The sequence below is a fragment of the Argiope bruennichi genome, chromosome 11, assembly GCF_947563725.1.
Source record: "Argiope bruennichi chromosome 11, qqArgBrue1.1, whole genome shotgun sequence".
Lineage (NCBI taxonomy): Eukaryota > Metazoa > Arthropoda > Arachnida > Araneae > Araneidae > Argiope > Argiope bruennichi.
Genome location: NC_079161.1, coordinates 50,529,243 through 50,551,774, shown reverse-complemented (window position 1 = coordinate 50,551,774; position 22,532 = coordinate 50,529,243). Strand labels below are relative to the sequence as shown.

The window sequence follows — 22,532 nt, the reverse complement described above, 5'->3', positions numbered from 1 at the left end:
AAATGAAAATATCATTCCTAAAAATAACTGGCTTCAGTTATGTGATTTTAATATTACTGAAAATTACGTGTTTAATGGTATTAATTTTTATAAACAAGTCAAGGGCATTCCAATGGGAACAGCTTTCTCAAGTGCTTTAGCTAATATATCCCTGCATTACTATGAGAAAAAAATAATTAAATATAATTTAATAAACGGGTGGAGATATATTGATGACCTACTTTTGATTAACTTCGACAATACTAATATTATTACTAATTGCTATCCAAAAGATTTAATTCTAAAAGATACAAATAAAAATCAACTTGAGGCTACCTTTCTGGATTTAAAAATCGAAATTGCTAATGATAAAACAATAGTTGGTATATACGATAAAAGGGATTATTTCAACTTTAAAATAACAAAACTATGTAACTACCATTCCAATCTAAACTCTAAAATTTTCAAAAATCTAATTTTCTCACAAGTTAACAGGATCAAAAGGGTTTGCAATAATAAAAATTCTTATATTGAAGCATCAAACAACCTCCTTAAAAATTTAATTAAAAATGAATTTCCTAGAAATTACTGTAATGTCAATTTTTTAATTAAACAAGGTATGGTTTGGCATTAATCCTTTGGCTTAAATAAAAATAGAACTTTCCTTGCATATTGGATCACTCAATAGATGGCTCTGGGAGCCTACATCTGTTTACATAATTTACCGCTAGTTTTTTAAAAACAGGGAATCACAATCGATAGTTTAAAGTTTCCTTGACTGTTGATGGTATGTACTGGCCTTTTCGTTTTTAATTTTTAATTTTAGTGCTATTTTTTGTTTTTATTATTATTTTTGTTATTGTATTTTTACTTTGTTGTGGTTAATTTCTTCTGATTTGTTGTTTTATATTTCCTTTCTGTTAAAATGGTATATCTCTTGAGCATAATTTCAGGGGATTTTCGGGTCACGATGAATTATTATTAGACAATGTCTTTATTTCCTCACAGAAAAAATCCCTTTCTTTGAATCCCTGCTTGAGGGTGACCCTTGAAAAAGTCTTCAGGTCGGATTCTTTTTTTATATTTTTTATAATTTTTTGGTTTAATTTTTATTTGATTTTTTGTTTTTCCTATTTACTTGATTCTAATACTTTTGTATATATATATATATATATATATATATATATATATATATATATATATATATATATATATATATATATATATATATATATATATATATATATATATATATATATATATATATATATATGAAGTGAGAGAGAGAGAGAGCAATCTTGACAATTTTGACAAGATATTAGAACTGTATACAAATTAACTTACTTGTGTCTTCGATGTATTTGAACTATGTAAAGTAATTACGCATATATCATTGTAAAATAAGTTGAAGAATGTTCACATTTTTCAATATCTTGTATGAACAGTGTGAAGTTCTCTTTCAAGAAATTAGATAAATGCCTTTGCTTTTGTGTGGGTTTTATTAATAATTGCTATTGCTGTCTATTTTCATTGTTATTATTATGCTGTTGAAAGTTAACGACAGCAATGCTTAATTTAGATAGCAAATGAAAGTGATTGAAATTAATATAAGTAAAACTTATAGCAATGTGAGCTTTGACTATTGCAATACTGAAAAATGTTTTTATTAGAGTATTTAACATTAAAATTATAGGATAAACTTTGAAAGTAATTTATTTACTTTAAGCGAAAATAAAATATTTCCAACAATTATTATTCTAGTACACAAGTGAGAGTGATCTCTTAGAGATTTTCTCTCCTCCCTCTAGTAAAAAGTTTATCTCATGACCTCCAAAAAATTGTGAATATTTGGTAAGGCCACAAATATTTTGCATCGCATTAACGAACAATAGCTAAGAAATATAGAACTTCGATGATAATCGAATTATTTTATATATAAAAAGAATATATATTTTGGAAGATTTTTTAAAAATTTTTTGCCAACAAATTGCAACAGAAATTTGATATGGGCCTACAGTTATAGTCACAAGGTCTTATATAAAATTTTATTGATTTGTGTCATTATTTACAGACATTAAGTACAGACAGACAGGCAGTCATCAGTTCGACATGTTAGGTTCAAAATCTGGTAAGAATTTACATTTCAGAGGCCAAACTTTGAGAACTAAATAAATAATTGAGAACCAAACATGCAAATAAGCCAAGCATGTAGATTTCTACTGAAGGAATTTCGTTCGAAGTTTTAAAGAACTTATCTTAAAGAAATTCGATCTAAAGTAAATGTAAACTTTTTCAACCGTCTCTCCCAAAGCATTTATGCGATCGTATTTAGAGACAGATACACAGATATAAGGCAAACTAGTAGGAGTAGTCTCCCGAAAACTTTCTCGCATACGCTCTAATACAAGTGTTATCTGAGAAAACGATTTACATGTCACTAGCGCTCAATAATTTCAAAACATTAACCTTTGGCATGAATTCAGCATTTTTATTGAATTTCCCTTGAGATCCTTGGCAAGTGTTGTGGCGATTAATTATTGACATGCGGTCAATAGTATATGAAAATATATATTTAGTATTGGTTATTAATTTAGAATTAAAGAAGAAAAGGCGAATTATTAATTCACATAAATAGGAGTTGATTATACAGAGTGTCTACAACAGAGATATTATAAGGGGTATTCAAATGAAAAGGCACGAAACGACACTGTTGGTATAAATGAAGACTTCATTCAAAGTATACACCGCCTGAGGACAGCTATCCCACTGATTAACGAGCAGAAGGATTCCTTGTTCACAGAATTCCTGTGGCCTTGACGAGACCCTGGCCTTCACAGCGTCCTTGAGTTTGTCGTCCAAGTTGAAGCGCTTCCCTTTCAGATGTTTTTTCAGGGGACCAAATACATGAAAATCACAGTTCGATAGGTCCGGGATATAGGTCGGATAGTAGAGCTGCTCTTACCTGAACTTGGCCAGTTCCGCGTGTTTCACCCTGAAGACGTTTGGACGCGCGTTATCATGGAGCAGAACCACACCCTCCTTGAATAGCCCCAGTCTTTTATTCTTGATGGACCTGCGTAGTCTTCGAAGTGCCTCACAGCACACATCAGAGTTAATGATTATACTGTGCTTGAGAATTTCAACATTATTATCCAACTGAACGGCGGTCTTTATAAGAGCATCTACACTCTCCTACGCTTGGGGGTACCCGCGCATGCTCCGATCTACGCCGGAGACTCCAATCTAGATGTCTCGCTACGTTCTTCCACAGCTGCATAGGCAAATATGTTAACGGTTACGTTGTTACGACGTCTCAAACCTTTTCATTTGTACACCCCTATTATTAAGAACAATAAGTGTGGGAAAATTCAGAAATCATCTTTAAGAATAAAAGTATAAACAAATGGCGAGCAAATAATCTAAATATTTGGAGATTTAGGTTTATGCGTCATGATTTTTGAGTATTCAGTATAATTCAGCCATTATTCCATTCTACCATTACACATCTTTGTTGCAGTTTTGTTTTATTGTTAACACTATGAAAACTGCTGGCTCTGACTATTTATGCTTTTAGTGTTTATTTATTATCAACTAGTTCTGAAACTGCAACCTTTTTGTACTTATTGCTTACAATTTACTTCAACATGTGATCAGAGATTTTCATTTTTTACTAATTTTAGCAATACAATTTTACACTTTTTTTTGCTTTCTTTCACTATGAAATAAAATTAACTACATTTTAGAACTTAGAGAATAATTTTATATATTACCGCGAGTTTCAAGCTGCTCACTCATATTTTCTCTTACTCCACTAAACTTATCATTTTGTTCCTTCATAAGATTAAAGAATATCTTTGAAAAGTGCATAAAGATGCAGCCTATGATGTGAAATAAAGAATAATATTTTACATTTTAAGACATTGAGATTAATTTTATTTATTACCGATTGTTTGAAGCAACGGATTCATATATTCTCTTGCTCTTAATATCAATCTTGTGTTTCTTCATAATATTCATGAATGTCTTTGATCCCTGTGTAAAGATTCTAGAATGTGAAGTATATAAAAAAAAATGCTTGTACATTTTAAGGCAGTGACAATAATTATATTAATTAACTAGTGTTTCAATCTGTTAGCTCATATTTTCTCTTATTCCTATAAACTTATCCTTTTGTCCCTTTATAAAATTAAAGAATGCCTTTCAACGGCGAAGCCTACGACGTGAAGTAGCCTCACGCCGTAGTAGATTCAGCCTACGACGTGAAGTATAGAATGCGCTTCTACCTTTTAAGACATTGAGATAAATTTTATTTATTATCAAGTGTTTTAAGCAGCGAACTCATATATTCTCTTGGACCTTATTTGAACCTTGTGTTTCTTCATAATGTTCAAGAATATCTTTGTCCATGCATCAGAATTCAGCCTAAGATGTGACGAAGAAGATGAAGTAAAGAACGCGCTTCTACATTTTAAGGCAGTGACAGTAATTTCATTTATTACATTCTTTATTCCTTATTCTTTATTCATTTATACATTCTTTATTCCTTATTCTTTATTCATTTATACATTCTTTATTACATTATTTATTACATTTATAGTACATACATATATTCTCTAACAGAACTAAACTCAACCTCTTGCCTTCTCATAAGTCTTTAATCGATGGGTCAAGATTCAGCGGTGTAAAGTGTAAAATAAAGAATGCGCTTCTCCATTTTAAAACAGTGACTGTAATTTCAGTAAATGCCGGGTGTCTCAAAGAGCGCGTTCGTATATTCTTTTGCACTTAATGCCAAATAAAAATTTAGTTAAAAAAACGCAAAACTAAAAAAAAAACCCAAATGAAACACTGATATAAACAATAGAGATTGCCTCTAAAAAGCAACATCTTATTTAACAAAAATATAGTAATTTTCATTTACAAAATACTTTCAAATTATTTATTTCTCATCGCATTATCCTTTTTAGAAAAGGCTAATCTCGATTGTAATCAAATTTCTTTGAAGATAGGCAAGTAGATCTTTAATTCCACAATAAGCTGTTGAGAAAGCAAATAAGAACTTAAGTGCTTCCATATGTTTTTTACTTGATAGCGATTGTTTCGCTTTTTGCTTTCAACAATGATAGCAATTGGGATGGAAAAACAGCATCTGCATGGGAAGAATTTCAAGAGTTTCGGCCTTTTTTGCATTTTTATCTTTAGATAAACCGAGGAAAACGAGATGCATTTTCATATAAAAATGATACGCTGAATATCAAATCTACTCATGTGTTATGAAATCGAAGTTCTCTCTTTATTTGGATGATAATCTTTCCCTCTAAAATATGTAAGTTCAATTTATTCATATAATTTCTTATTTTGATAAGATTGTTTAGAAATTGATCAAAATATGACTTAAAAACAGTCTTCATTTTTAGCTGTTTATATTGAAGCAAAATACATGACATTTAAAGAATGATTATAAAGCTCATTTTTAATCAAAGGAACAGTTGATTTCAAGATTTTTGATCAATTCTGAGATTAGTCTTCTACTCTTTAATAAAATATTTTACGAAATGCTAGAAATATTACTTAAAAGAAGTTTTCAATTTTAATTGTTTGTATTGAAACAAAGTATCTGACATATAAAGAATGGGTATAAAGTACATTTTATATTTAAATGAACATTCGATTTTATCATTTTTAATCAGTTCTGTGAATAATTCATTTAAACGTATATATTATCTCTCTCAGTATTAGAAAATAAATAAATACTTCGTTACGACAGATGTTTAATTCAAAAAATATATTAATTTTTAATAAAACAATAGGTAAGAACTATAAAAGACTATAATGAGAAGTGCTCGAGATTTTGCAACAATGTATTTGCACATATTTATTACATTTATTACAATAAACATGTACAGTATATTTTGTACACTAGCGTTACATTTTAATACCGCCAGAAAGTTTTCTAAAATGATTTATTTCTCTTTATTTAATCCTCCGTTTTTTACATTTTAAAAATGAAACGTTTCCCTTTTTTGCTTCCTGCACCTTTTTAAATTTAAATTGCTTCATGCTTGCAAACAAATGATGTTTAAATGAATATCCTACCATTTAGTGAAATTATAATGTTTTAAATTCCTGTACAATTAGTTACTACTGATATTTGAAGTAGAAACTGTATTTATATTGAAACTTTTTATTCTGCAGGTGGTTCTCAAACAATTCGTTGAAGCTGCTCTTTTGTATTCTTTTGGCAATCGTCAGATCGCAAGCAGATTTATCAGCTTGTGAACAGAAAGAAAAGCACCTCGTAGCTTTAGATCTTGCCAAAGAATCTATCTCAAAAGCCAAAGATCTTCAACCTGCTTGTGGTAAGTGCTACAAACTTATTTCTTCTTTGACATTTCTGATATCGCTGATATGACTTCCATCCGTGTTGCAGAAGTGTATAATATCAATACCGATCATTCTACAGATAAGTCTGTGAAATGCAAGGAAGTATAAAATTCATTTTCCCGTTTATAATCTAAAAAGCAGTTTGAAAAGAAATTTATTCCCAAACCATAAAGAGGCAGTTTTATTCTACAAGTCCAAAACTTGAAAATACGATACAGCTTGTAATAAATTGGCCAGGATTGGCCAAATAAGGGAGTAGTATAACAAAATAATTATCTTATTTATATCCCTATTTATTTACAAAGAACAACTTGTTCTCATCCTAGGTTAATATTATTCACAAAAATAAATTGACAGTTCAATTGTTTCGGTGCTTCATTGATGAACTTGAGTTCCTTATCACCCAATAGCTACTAAACAAAGCATCTTAATGGTCTAAACTCAACTGAGGGAATGTCTGTTAAAGAACCATCTTTGTGATCGATTGCCTCTCAAGCACATATCAATTACAAGCAATTCGTAGCTAACTCCGGCTGAATTGCACTTGGGTTTGACATTTAATGGCACTGGTTGCTGGTAATCGATTGCTACTTGAGGAGTCTGTTTATAAAAGGAAAAAAGTTTAGCATCTGAATGTTTCGATATTCCCCTCTCTTGAAAACATGATGAATCTATTTGAAACGACAGGATACACATTGGTTTTCCCAAACTTAAATATAGTAACAATTGACCAGACATGATGTCTTTTCTAGTGAAAAGGATCCACATCTGGAGGTCCATATGTACTTAACTATATGTGGGAAAGGAGGAGACGTTACATCTAATCTCGATGCTCTTAACTTTGTGTGGGAAAAGGGGAAGCGCTATAAGTTTTACATCCAACAACTGATTGCTTTTTTACATTAAAAATGCCCGCTAGCATGCCAACCCTGTGCTAGATGAATTGTTTTTTATACTGTTTTACATCTTCTGATACTGTAAGAAACGACATCCATCAGTAATTATAATTCGAATTCGTTTATCTTATGAGAAACTCTTGCATATAGTTCCTGCTTTATACTGGGTTGGCAACTAAGTAATTGCGGATTTTAAATAAGAAGAACAATTCTAACTTTTTGCTTAAAAATATAACTTTATTCAGTTAGGCATTGTCCATCTTTGTCGATGACCTTTTCCCATCTTTCAGGTGGTGTCGTATTTCCAGGTTTATAAAATTTCCGATTTCTACAAACAAAAAAAAACGAATTAAATATGATTTTACATCATGAGATTTATTCAAAATTTTACCATTTAAGGAATTCTGCATAGAACGAAATAAATAATTATCTGAAGGCCCAAGGTCGGGGCTATATGGTAAATTGAGAAAACATCCCAATCTAGTTCAAATAATTTTTGGCGAGTGACCAAACATGTGTGAGGCTTTGCATTATCATACTGAAAACAACACTTTTACGATTTGCCAATTCTGTCCGCTTTTCTTGAGCTGCATCGCTCAGTTTGTCGAGTTGTTGCATGTGCCGTTTGAATTAATCATTTGGTTTCTTGATAAAATTTCAAAATGCTAAATTCTTTTATTACCCCACCAAACTGACAGCATAATCCTTTTTAGATGAATCTCATCTTTTGGTATAAAGTTCCAGAAAGTTAGTCGTTTCAGAAATGGATAAATTTCGTTGCGTTTCGGAAACGAATTGCAGAGGCTAATGCGTTACATTAAATGAGTTTTCTTAAACTTATGAGGGATCCATAAATCGAGTTTCTTGACACATCCAGGCTATTTGAATCTTTTTTAATGTATGTGTGCGATACATTGAGGTTCTCTGCAATCTCATGTGTTGTGCTATGACGATATGAATCGATAATAGGTTTGAGAGGGGTCTCATAAGCGATCAGATAGTTGCTCATTTTTCAGTGAAAAATCATCGTACCTATAATTGGCAAACTATTTTTGACACTGCCTTACTTTCAAGGCTTCATTCCCACATAACTTCTTTTGTGCTTTCGATGGGTTCTTGCTTTTTCGGAAATAATACAATAAAATATGTCTGAAATGTGCGTCTTGTTCTTATATCTTGAAATTGGGCTAACAACGAAATCAAATAACTAATCTCTGCATATTTTTTTTACTAAATTAATGGTGGAAATTCAAACAACAAGAAAACAATATAGATTAGTTTCTTTGAACATGTTGACAAAACAAAAGAATGTATTAAATTCATTTATTGACAAAATGTGCAATGACTTAGTTGCCAACCGAATAGGTATATTCAAATTTTAAAACTACACAATAAATAAAAAAAAAGCCTTTAAAAATACCGATTGTTCTCAGACACATTGGAACAAGTTCAAGATAAGACTCAAAATTTCAGGAAATTTTATCTCATAGAATATTTTACTCCGCATCTATACATGATGATAATTACCATAATGCTGTACCTGTAACAAATAACACAGCCATTTCTTATCATAAATCTTTTCTCTCTGATCTATTTTTCCCCTTCTACATCAAACGAAAACATGCCACCTAATAAAGCCGCTACGGAAAGGAGCATTTTGAATGTTTAATAACGATGCGTCTAAGCGTGAATTCAAGCGAAAACTTCGAGAAGACGTCTTTAATTTCTTAATATTGATATAGTCTCTTTAGAAACACCTCAACTTCTAAGAAAATCTATATATGAATGATGCCAAACCTCATTTCGTAAAAGTGGTAGATACTCCCATATATTTGCAATCAGGCTTTTACAGACTTATCTCAGGAAATTAAGAACAGAAAACCATATTAGTTTCATTTATTATTATTTAGCTTAGCAGCTTATTTTCCTTTGTATCTTCACTGAAGTTAATAATAATAAATATTTTAATAATAATTATAAAAAATATTTTAACATAATTTCAAATAAAAATTATATTAATAAATATTTTAACAGAATTTCAAATAAAAATTATGTTAATAAATATTGTAACAGAATTTCAAATAAAAATTATGTTAATAAATATTTTAACAGAATTTCAAACAAAAATTATGTTAATAAATATTTTAACAGAATTTCAAACAAAAAGTAAGTTAATAAATATTTTAACAGAATTTCAAATAAAAATTATGTTAATAAATATTTTAACAGAATTTCAAATAAAAATTATGTTAATAAATATTTTAACATAATTTCAAATAAAAATTATGTTAATAAATATTTTAACAGAATTTCAAACAAAAATTATGTTAATAAATATTTTAACAGAATTTCAAATAAAAATTATGTTAATAAATATTTTAACAGAATTTCAAATAAAAATTATGTTAATAAATATTGTAATAGAATTTCAAATAAAAATTATGTTAATAAATATCGTAATAGAATTTCAAATAAAAATTATGTTAATAAATATTTTAACAGAATTTCAAACAAAAAGTATGTTAATAAATATTTTAACAGAATTTCAAGTAAAAATTATGTTAATAAATATTTTAACAGAATTTCAAATAAAAATTATGTTAATAAATATTTTAATAGAATTTCAAATATGAGACCAAGATTAAGAATTGAATTATAAAATGATTCAACAATTGTTTCACCTTGTTTGCAAATAATTTCTTTCTCAAATAATTTCATCGTGATAGCATTAATATGCAGTTCCATTTCATCATGACCTCTATATCTCTTAATTACTGTAGGTTGCATCGTTAAATTAGACTTTGGTTAATTTCACTACTTCGTAATGTATGTGGAGTATAATTTTGGGGCATAAAATATCTAAGTGTATAAAAAAATTTCGAAAATCTTTTTAAAATTCAAGAAAAAAATAAAAAAGGAAATTTTCTGGAAAATTCTAGAAAAAATGAAAAAAATTCAAAATTCTAATCTATAACATCTTAGTGTGATATTGTTTTAGGATCGGTTTGTTTATATTCAAATTGTTTTTAGAATTTACTTATTTGTTACAATTAATTTCTAAGTAAAATTGATTTTAGTAACTATAATATGTAAATCCAAATTTATTTAATACCCCTACAATGCATGTGTATATATACGCTCACTAAGATGTGTGAAGATGTTCATTTCATCGTGTGCCTTGACACAAGCGATGTCATGTTCCTTGGTAACACAAGTTTACTATATCTCATGGATTAATATTCGATAACTATTTACATATATAAAATTAAATTACGATTTAAATTTAAACACATTTCTCGGAGCTCTCACCGGAGTTCCTATCAATAAACACTTGTATCGACATCAGCTTCACACCCCCGGTAACACTTCCTCTATCTTTGTTTCCTTTCTTTCAGTCTTGAGGTAGAAACAGCTATATAGAGTAATTTTTTTATTTTTATTTTTCTATAATATGGAAAGGCTAGTTGGTTTTCAACCACAAGCACTTTACAGTCAAAATAGAATTTTCTTATTTTAGCTTTTCGTATTGACAATCTAATATATATTTGATTTGAATTAAGGTCTAAAGTTTGATTAAAATTTGATTGTATTGTGATTGATTGAATGTTACGAATTTTGATTTGAATTTGGGATATATTTGATTTTAAACTGCATTCTTTAATGGAATCTTTATAATATTATATTGCAGTTAATGACTCCAAAGATATTTCTTCAAATTCAAGTGAATGCGGCACAAAGGAAAAAATCTCAGCTTATTTGGATTTTGCAAGAAATTTGATTGATGAAGCCAAAGAGAACTTTACAACTTGTGGTAAATGAATTAAATTATTTGCACATTTTTTTTTAAATATAAAGTACAAATAATTTATATTTTAATTCCTTTTTTTTTACTTTTAGCTCAATGCATATTTGTGAAACTAATTGTACTAAACTCATCAAGTTTTATGAATATATAAAAACTAATAATAAAAATACAAAACTAATAATATATATATATATATATATATATATATATATATATATATAAACTATGTATACTATATATATAAAAATGATAATGAAATATATATAAAATATATGTGGAATATATAAAGCTAATAAGAAAATTATCTAAAACTATTATTCGACATTAGTACATTGCCCTTTTAATGAATGAAACAGCATATATAATTGCATTATATAAATCTACCCCTAAGAAATTTAATAATAGAGTAAAGATCTATTTGAAGAAATTTTATTAAATCAGTTGAATAAAAAGGTTGATGTCGTAAAAAAAATAAATTTAAGGGACTCTGTATGTACTAAATGTGATATATACGTATTGGAATTGAGATTATATTGATTTTGATGCAGAGTTTGATTTCACGAAGGCTGACTTTGTCGGGATTTCCATGCGTGTTCTATCTTAGTGAGTAATAGGGAATTGCACCGAACTCTTTGATTTGAAAGATTAAAACATTCCTCGTAATTAAACTAAATGTTTTGACGCGTCATTGCATCGACAGTGCATACATTTATTGCATCTGAAAATAACTTATGAAAAACTTAAATAGCGTAATGTTTTCTCCAGTTTTTTTTTTTTTTTTTTTTTTTTTTTTTTTTGCAAATTAAATGCAAAGGAAATAGCTTACAAACAAAATAACATAGTTTCAGCATTATTGGATTGTTCTATATCTCAACATTATTAAGGGATTTATCACCAATTATTACCGATAATATATAGATAAGTCCAATAATAAGGTGGTGGTTACAGAAAACAAACGCTTATTATTTCGTTATGAGAGATGTTTATTTCCCAATATTTCTTATGATTTTCACATAATTACAGGGTGTCCCACGAGGTATGCAGCGTCTAATCCTTACATATTCGGATAGAACACGTCAAGACAAGTATTTTGATGAGAAACATGTGGGGTCCTATAATTCTAACAAGTGGAGTCATAGTCTAATTACTCGAAGAACGTTAATTACCAATCCGAAAGTCTGTATTCCAAATCCCGATACATAGACGATTGCATAATATTTAAGCTTCCCTAGGTGACTATGCAAATTCGTGGCAACCAATGAGAGAAAAAGCGCTTCTGCAAATGAATATGCAAATTCCCACAGCGGCATATATGACTAGAAAACGGGTATGATAAGAATGAGCAGCGCGTTCTCGTTAAGAAATTATTATGTACTGTACGTAATCATTGTGGTTCTAAAATGATCAAATATTCGATTGAACATCATGTTTTCATGGTGTTGACTTTGCATAAATTGCAATCACTAGCTGCTGAGATGAAAAAATTTGGCTTTACGGAATATTTTCACCATAAACTGATCAGGTTGGATTGCATTCTAAAAACATGCAACGGTGTAAAGTGACCATTTTACTCTCCGGATCTTAATCCTTGCTACTTTCTTTTATGAGGACGTCTGAAAGACACAGTGTATCTCCCACAACTCTCAACAATGGAAGATTTGAGAGTAGCAATTGAAGCCGAAGTCAAGGAAATTGGAGCAGATGTTTTGCAGAAATCAAATGCAAGCTTCGATTCCTGATTTCACCTTGGCATTTGTTGAAACGGCCGACATTTCAAAAGTCTATTGCATTGAAAGTTCTCAATACACAATGATTTTCACTTTTTTTTTCTTCTCATTTCTTGAAATTTTCTAAACATGAGCCTCTTATCTTAATTAGACTTGACACTATATTCAGAGACCCCAAGTTATACATCAAAATATTTGTTTTGACGTGTTCTATCCGAATCTGTAACAATTAGACGCTGAATACCTTGTGGGACTCACTGTATTAAATAATCCCATATTAATGAGCAGATATCATATGGTTAGGAATAAATTTCATTTCAGAAAAATTACACTTATCAGAGAAAAATTGGCATCATAAAACTAACTCGTATAATAAGAAATTATGTAGATTCTATTGCTTATCTTGTTTGGAATAAATGATTTTTAAGGTATTCAGTTTTTTTTAATTAAATATCTATTCTTAACATTACAGTATAATTATACACCAAATGTTTTGTTTTTAAATTTCATACATTTTTTACAGGATCTTAAATTTATTTATAAACTTAATCTTAAATTTTGTTCATAATCCAAATTTATCTTGGTTTGTTTTGTATAAAAATTAACCAAATTAAAAATTGCTCTTATATCTGGATGACATTTGTAAATAAAATATAAGATTAGTACACTTACTTTAATGAATTAAAATTTGCAGTTATAATTTATATTGTTTCAATATTCAAAATGTTTTTCGCACGTTTTTGTAATTACCCAGTTTTTACTAAATATTTGAAAACATTTGATGGTTAGTAATGTTTGAAGATATACTAATGGCTTGAAAGTACTTTTATATTTATTATAAAATAGGTAAAATAAAATGAAAAGCGTTCTACATATTACATAAATTACATAAAACTACTCATTTTTAAAGTAAAATTTGAAATTTAATGAAACATTACGAGTAACATCTTGGAGACCAAGATATAAAATGATATAAAATTTTGTCAATGAGAAGAATTTCACAGTTATAAAAATATTATCTTTATATATAAAAGTTGTTAGTTGATAATGATTTAATAATTAAATAAATTGTCTTTAACCTTTTTTGAAAAGTAATTATAGATCCATAGCATTTGTAAGGTTATATTTGGAAACTAGGATTTCTATAATGTGCAAATTATTTAGGAATTTTCGATTTTTATTTATACAAGTTATTTTTTTAAAAGTATTCCAAAGAAATAAAATTTTTATCTAAAGTTTCTAACTTACTGTTTAATTCGCTGGATCTCAGAGGCATGTGCTATGAGACAAAACAAATATGCTGGATTTAATCATTTTATGAAGGAACCTTCTTTGAGATAAAATTTTCAATGATTTAATGAAATGAAATCAATGTTTTCCCATAGATGTAACCAAGAATCTTACAAAAGTTGTGCTTCTTCATAAAAAGCCAGCGGATTGCTTAGAAATTTTGGAAAATGGAGAGAGCAAAAGTGGTGAATATACAATATGGCCCAGACATCGTATTTTTAATGGCAATCAACTGACAGTGTATTGCGATATGGAAACTGACGGCGGAGGATGGACGGTAATATAAAAATATTGCATTATTGCTGTATTCCTGTTCAATTTGCAGAAAAAATATATTATTTGCTAATCTATAATATCAATTGATTTTAATTTCATTGATATCAATTTTCCTCTTATTTATTCAAAGATAAGACACCAAAGATTTAATGGAAATAATTTTCTGATTTATTTTTATCAACCGGATTTTTTATAGTAGATTAAGAAAATGCAATAGTAATAAAAATTGTAAAATTTATTAGGAAAAAAAAGGAAACAATGAAATTGTTGCATATTGTTGCTTTTTTTTTACCAAATCATTTCATGGACATGCATGATTATATTAAGACACGCTTTAAAACTAATAAGATAGAAATGAAAAAAAAAATGACTTCTTGATTTCATTTGACAATTTTCTATGTATACATGTTTCTGGTGCTAGGAATATATTTTCGTGTAATTGTGACAATCATGTTTTTAATAGTAGTTGTCTTCCCGATGAACTCTAATTGGCATCAAAAGCCCTTTACCTTACCATCTTCTTAAATCCTACTGAATAATTCTTTTTTATCCCTTGACAGAATGTATTAGGTATTTCCTAATACATTCTATTATTCCTAATACATTCAATTATAAAATAAATATATTAATCTTAAATAATACTTTACTTGTTACTTGCTAGGCATCAAATGAAAAGTTCTAGGGTTATACTTTAATAGTGGTAGAGGCTAAAAAAAGTAAAAAAGATTTCCTTCATATTAACCGAAAAACTTCTTGTCATTTATTTTTATTATGGAGCTAATATCTAACAATTAAAAACTTTTGATTTTTATAATGATAATTACATTCAGATATTTGATTTTTTTTTGATTCACTCATTTTTAAATTTTAAAAACCCAAATAGATACATCCGGCACCACCAAATCTATTTCAAAGGTCCATTTGGAAGTAGTCTTGCGAAGTCATATATTTCAAAGCATTTATTTTGCTCATATTCTATCATACCACCAAAAGATTTTTGAAGCTGTAAAAAAACTTTTTATCGTCTGACAGCTGAACTTCTAAATGGACTGCGATAGAGAAAATACAAGACGGCGGTTTTCCATACTCTTTAGTAGTGAGATTCTTCCCTATGACAACTGAAGAACGATCTAGTGGTTGAAACTTTAAAATAAAAAATAAAAGGACCAAATGCTGGTTCTATTTCCGTATATTTTGTGCAAAAACATTATTCCAATTTTTTTATTTTCAACACTATTTTGAATTTTTGTAATATTGTACACATTTCTTAGGAATTAGATGTTTACTGGAGAATGTGACATAAGTCAAGGCTTGTATCTTTTTATTTGTATAACTTTATAAATATTTCAAGCAAATACAAATTTTAAAAACTTTTCAAAAAGTATGTAAAATATCATTTATTTGGCTTAGTAACTAAAACATCTTCTTATTTAAACAACTAAGGAATATTTTAAATTTTTTTTCGAATTTCAGGTGATTCAAAGAAGAGGAAATTTTTCAGAGACAATTGATTTTTACCGAAATTGGACGGAATACAAATATGGATTTGGAAATATATCAGAGGAGTTCTGGATAGGTGAGTGCAAGTTTCAAGTGAGCCTAAATTATTGTTTATTTTTATCCAAGGTGATAAAAATTATATTTTTCAGCAAATGCATTATTTTTTTAATACCCTTACATATTTAATTTATCCCATCTTATTTAAGCTGATATTATCAGAAAAATTTCAGAACAGCAACAATTAGTTACAAATACTTACATATTAGAACTTTTACAGGATTGAAACCGACACTAGATGTCAGTTTTACGAGTGTTTTCCTCTTGTATAGTGCTTATATTTTTGTCGGTTACTAAATCCTATTTGGGGTGAAATTTAAAAAAAAAAATTAATTATAATTCGTCAAAAATACAATAGTTCCTTGAATTTATTACTATCGTGAAGTTGGAATAATGTCTTGTCAATGCTAATTTTAAACCAAAATAATCAAAAAATATAAATATATTCTTATTTCCGAATTGTTGTAGCCAATTCGAATCTAGTTTCTAATAATTATGTGTGCATTACTTTTTGTCCTAAGTAAATGTATTAAAAGATAAAATCAATTTTTTTTTCTCTCTTTTCTGAAATTTTTTTAACATTTTCTAAAAGCTTTTAAAAGGCTTTAAAGCTACACAGTATTTAGTTTCAAAGCGCCACATACTATTTATTTAATAGTATCTATTATTTATTACTTATAATTATAAAATAATATTTAATTTTAATAAAATTATCCCATATTAAAGTAATTAATGTATAAATGTTGTGTATTGTATTATTAAACATTATAATAAATTTAATTGAATTAAATTTAAATGAATATTTTTAGCTACAGATTGTCGTCTGTTCCTGCATTCATTTTAGGATCCAATTTTTATAATATTAATTGTTTAGATAAATCAACTTTTTATATTCGTGCTATCTTAGAAAATTATAAACATTACCATTATATTGTAATTATATATTTTAATAAATAAAATGTTAAATTACCCTTCACGATTTTTTAATACGATGCATCTCGATTGCATTTAATATTTTTTTTTTAGTTTAAATGCGTTGGCTGCACTAAATTAGTTGGAATGTTTATGAATATAGTAAGTGCTTTGATATTATAATTAATACAAATACTGAAGATTAGAGAAAAGATAGAAGATAAGGATAAAAATGCTCTCATTCAAACAAATCTTTGCTCAAAATCAAATAATTGCTATTTAACAAATTTAAAATTTGCTTTCAGTAATCTCATGATACATGAATTGTCACTAGGTAAATAAAAAAAATATCGATGTATCAAACATTCGAATTTCCACAAAAAAAGTCAATAAATCAAAATTTTTAAATACAGTAATTCATAATGAAAATTGTATGCTAATTTCTTAATAAATTCACATAAGTACAAATAATTTTTAGCATTAAAAATTGATTTAAAACTATGCCGTCAGAGATATTCCTTTAAGAAATTATTAAAACAGATTTTTATAATTGCTGATAATGTACTATCAAAATTTCATTAATTTTGTCACATCTTTTACGAATGTGTTTTAAGTCACTTGAGAACTTGTCTTTTACAGTTAAATACTCTTATTTTGGAATGAGTCACAAGAAAGAACTCCCAAGTTCAACTTAATTGAAAGTAAAAATATTGTTCTAAGTTATACTTACAAGCAAATGTTAATTGCGTTTTCATAAACTATTTTCTGCCTTCTGATAATTTAACTTGCAATAAAATCAGTGAAGAACAGTTTTTTATTTAAATTGCATTACATTTCTAAATGTTGTTTTCTGCTTTGCAGCAGATACATATAATTTTTATTCATCAATTTTTGCATGATAAGTATAAATTTTATTCGATATATGGAAACTTTTTTAAAAAAAAAATAATTCAAGATTCCTGAAAACTGTTCGATATATAGAAATTCGATTCTTATTTCTTTTACCTTAATTTAGACAATGGTATACTGTTCTAAACTGTCCTCCCGCTGCTGTGGTGTGGTGTGGAGAGGGTGTTGCCAGCTCAGGTGTCATCCTCGTCATCTGACCGCGGTTCAAAATTATGAGGTCCGTCCCAAAATAGCCCTAGTGTTGCTTCAAACGGGACGTTAATATAACCAAACCAAACTAAACCAAACAGTTCTAAACGTTATTTTATGTTTGCAATAAGTTCATATAATTTTTATTCATCAGAATTTGCATGATGCACAGAAATGTTATTCGATATACATAATTATTAAATTCAAGATTCCTGAAAAAAATTCTATCTATATTAGGGTGTCTCAAAAACTTCTTTCAAGTTGGGCTTTGAATGATTTTATCTGGCTCTTATGTGGAAGCATGCAGGCTTATCTATTAGCCGTCTATGCCATCGGTTTCAGTCATACCAGAGCTCTACTACATCCTATAAAAGTCCTTTTGTACATTTGGTGGGATTGGAAAGACGTAATTTTATACGAGCTCCTCCTCCTGAAACAATAAATTCTATGAAATACTGTCATCAACGGGAACAAGTGAAAGCTACCGTAGCCAGAATTAATGAACGGACGAGGCGTTGTTTTTCATCATGACAACGCGAGAGCACTTATTGCATTAGCCATAAGAGAGAAGCTCTTACAGTTTGATTGGGATGTTTTACTGTATCCTGCATACTCGTCAGATCTCGCTCCATCTGATTATTACTTCTTTCTGGCCTTAAAAAATTCTCTTCGGAATAAGCACTTGAAATCCATCAGCGAAATAAAAGCGCACCTCGAAGATTATTTCTTTCAAAATACAATAATTTTGGAAAGAAGGCATAATGAGGCTTCCTGAGAGACGGAAGAAGGAAATAGAGCAAAAGGGTTCTTATATAACAAAATAAATAATGTCAAATAGTAAATATTGTGTATTCATTTCATATTAGAAATATGAAAGAAACTTATGGGACACCCTAATAGATGTTTTCGTTGTGAGGAAGTTCCATATATAGGAATTAGACTATAATTTTTAATCTTATTTTAGGCAATGATAATATATTTGCTTTGACAAACCAAGGAAATAATATTGTGCGTTTTGATATGGAGAATGTAACCAACGAATACAGATTTGCTACATATTCTTCTTTCTGGATAGAAGACGAAAATGCTGGTTATAAGTTACATTTCGGGGAATACAATGGCACAGCTGGTAAGTTTCACTTATTGTTTCTTTAAAAATCAGTGACAAAATTCCTTTCTTCGATTTTTCGTGTACTTTAATCATAGGGCACGTTTCTATTTTAGATAGAAAATCGAATAAGCTCTTTAGGCCTCTATTGTTTCGACTACTGCATTCAAAATTCGACATAAATCTACAAATTTAAGGCAAAGGCAAAATAAGTAATTAATTTATATAGTTCGTAATGTTCATTTTTTATGATTAAATACTCATGGAAGAATTCTTTATTTACTAATTTGTTTCAAAATTTCACTCAGCGGCTTTAATACAAGCATCATATATTAAAATTTATCTACTAGCATTTTTCAATAATATTTTTAACAAGGAATTTGCAATCTCGTGGTGAGATAAATGTCATTCAGTCAATGTTCAGGAAGATTTGTATCACAGTATCACTATATTTATATTTAATGCTAAAACAATGCAGTCATCATGATGACTAATTATGTTTTGGGGATATATTATTCTAATGTATCAAATGCAGACGTTTAAAATGAGGGATAAACATCTCTCTAATGGATCTAATTCAAAATTTAAAGATATCGATAAGTTTACTGTCAGAATTAAATACCAAATTCTATTTCTGCTATTTACTTTGTTTTGCAACCATTACCAAGTAGAACGACATAATTACAAAAATAACTTTCAAATGATGGCAATAACTTTCCGTTTGTCATTCGAGAGATTAAAAAAAAAAGAACATTGATTGTTGGTTGAAAAATAAATATTTAGTGATTGGTTTAGCGGTATTGTTGTTATCATAGTAAAATATCGTTAATATTCAAAACTCATGAAAATCTCACAATCAAGGAACAAATTAACTATTCCCAATGTCATTTGGGACGCCTCAAGAAAGTTTCTCAGACCTTTACTCTATACCATCTTTACATCTGACTTCAACAAGAACAACGACATCACAAAGTGTTTCATTGATGATGACACTACTATCTTTAAAAGCGGCAGTACCACTAATTTTATCACCAAAAGGACTCCTGAGTATTGAAATCAGGTGCACGAACCACCATCAATGCGAAAAAAAAAACTCATACGGTTATGTTCAGGAAAGGGCAGTTAAAGAAGCCGCTACCTACACTGACATTCTTTGAAGATAATTTGTCTTAGAAAAAAGAAGTTAAATCCTTGGACTGATCTTAGACAGTAAACTCACTTTTAGAAGTCATATTAACAATAATAAAAAGGAGTTCTGGACTAAAGTTCCCCTCATTAGTAGACGTTCCTCCCTCTCACTAAAGAATAAAATGTTATTATATAAACTCATTTTAAGACCTTTCCTCGCTTATGCTGCTCAAATTCGGAGTCTAGCTGCCAAAACCAATTGAAACAAAATTCAAGTTTTACAATATAAAATTCTTCTTATCATTACCAATGATCCCTGGTTTATCCGGAACGATATTTTACACAGAGATCTTAAAACTCCAAAGCTCGATGATTTCATCAAAAAACTTTTAAGAAAATTTTTAAGTCAAACTCAAAAGTCATAAAAATCCCACAATCAAGAAGCAAATTAACTATGCCCACTGCAATGAAAAATACGCCTTTCTTTACTCTACTACCAAATGGACTTTGCCACTTAAACCATCATAATTTCTTCCGAAATTTAAGTTGAATCTGTCTCAATTTTCACCTTAAGCGCTTTTAAGCCATCCTTTTTCTACTCAAATAGCACACCGATTGTACATTGCTTCTGTTTCTTCCTCTGCTACTAATTACCTCTAACTGAGTAGAAATGCCCGGGCACTAAGGTTCTTCATACATCTAATTCAAGCACTTTTTTTAATATTTAGGTGATGGCTTCGGTAAAGTTAACAACGTGGAGTTTTCAACAAAAGATAAACAATATGAGAAATCGAATAAACAGTGCCCTTCCTTGAAAAAAGGTGGCTGGTGGTATGAAATGTGTGGCTTGAGTAATCCGAATGGTGTGAATCTTCCAGGAGGTAAAAACGACAAAATCTACATGAATTGGTACCCATGGACTACTTATGATTCTTTGTTCACGATAGAAATTAAGATAAGATCGGAAAACTGAAATTGTCATAGCAAATTTTTCCATATTTCTGCAACATGTCACAGTTATTCTCAACCTATGCAACCAAAATGCCAAAGTATTTAAAAATATTAATAATCGCTATATACCACAATAAAAAAAATATAGTATTAGATTCATTAAAATGAAATATCAGACTTAAATATATGTAAATATACGTAGCAAATTTATATTAGAATCGACATTAATCAAATTTCATTTTTTATGCTTTTATATTCGACGTTATGAATAACTTCTGTTAAAAATATTTATTATATAATAGAATAATTTACTTTAGTTTTGACATCAAATAGTTAACTTGTTTTAAAATAATGTTATGAATAATTTCTGCTATAAATATTTATTATTTTATGGGATAATTTACTTTAGTTTTGACATCAGATAATTGTTTTTGCTTTAAAATTATGTTATGAATAATTTCTGTTAGAAATATTCATTGTAATCGAGAAATTTGCTTTGGTTTTGACATCAAATAGTTAACTTGCTTTAAAATTATAATATGAATAATTTATGATAGAAAAATTTATTATGTGATCGAACAGTTTACTTTGATATTGACAGTTAACTTGCTTCAAAATCTGTGTTTCCTTACATACGTTTAAACAGTACCTTTCTTAGTATTTAAACATACCTGTCTCTTCTAATTTTTATTTCACATAAATATAAGAAGATCATTTGATCTGAAATAGTTAAAAATTAAAAATTCACTCTCTGTAGGTTGAAGAGAAGTGTTTAGTATTTGCATGCAAATTTGTATTCCATGGTGTTCCAAAGGTTGAGACTGACTGAAATATTCCATAAAACTGTAGCAGTAAAAATAAATGAAATAAAATTTGCTCTCAAACGTCGACTCTTTGTCTTTTCTTATTAAAACTAAAATATCAAAAACCGAGTTTATTGCAGAATAAAGTATAGACGCGCTTAATCTAATTGTATTTTCGTTAATATTTGGTCATTATTTGCAGCGAGCTTTTTCACCCATTATATCATTGGATCTAATGTGGCAAAAAGCCAATCAGTTTATTTAGTGATACAATGTATTTGATTTTAGATAAACTGAAAGAATTAACGATTGCTTTAGATCAGGAAATGAATCTGAAAGCGTAATAAAAAGGCAGCATACGTAAAATGAATCAGTATTTCAATAAAATTTTGATCCATAAACGAAATGACAATATTAGAGGATGTCAAAATATTGAAAAATGAAGAGGAAGAAGAAGTGACATCAGACTTATTTTTTGCATATTCAACTTTAAAATCTATGCAATTTTTTCAACGTGTTGGCAATTTTATGTGCTAAAATAATCAAATAATTTAAAATATACACTTTCGGACGAATAAGTATATTAGCTTGCCATTGTTTGAAGCCAATGTCAGGCAA

At 28.6% G+C, this 22,532-nt stretch overlaps 1 protein-coding gene across 1 annotated transcript; it reads left to right on the top strand.

The window, feature by feature from the left end:
• Positions 1-5,226: 5,226 nt before the first annotated feature.
• LOC129956450 (techylectin-5A-like) lies at positions 5,227-21,998 on the top strand. The gene is made up of 7 exons (XM_056068332.1): positions 5,227-5,305; positions 6,175-6,338; positions 10,948-11,070; positions 14,177-14,358; positions 15,831-15,933; positions 18,889-19,053; positions 20,889-21,998. Coding segments are annotated over exons 1-7 (984 nt in total). The 5' UTR covers positions 5,227-5,303; the 3' UTR covers positions 21,134-21,998.
• Positions 21,999-22,532: the final 534 nt, after the last annotated feature.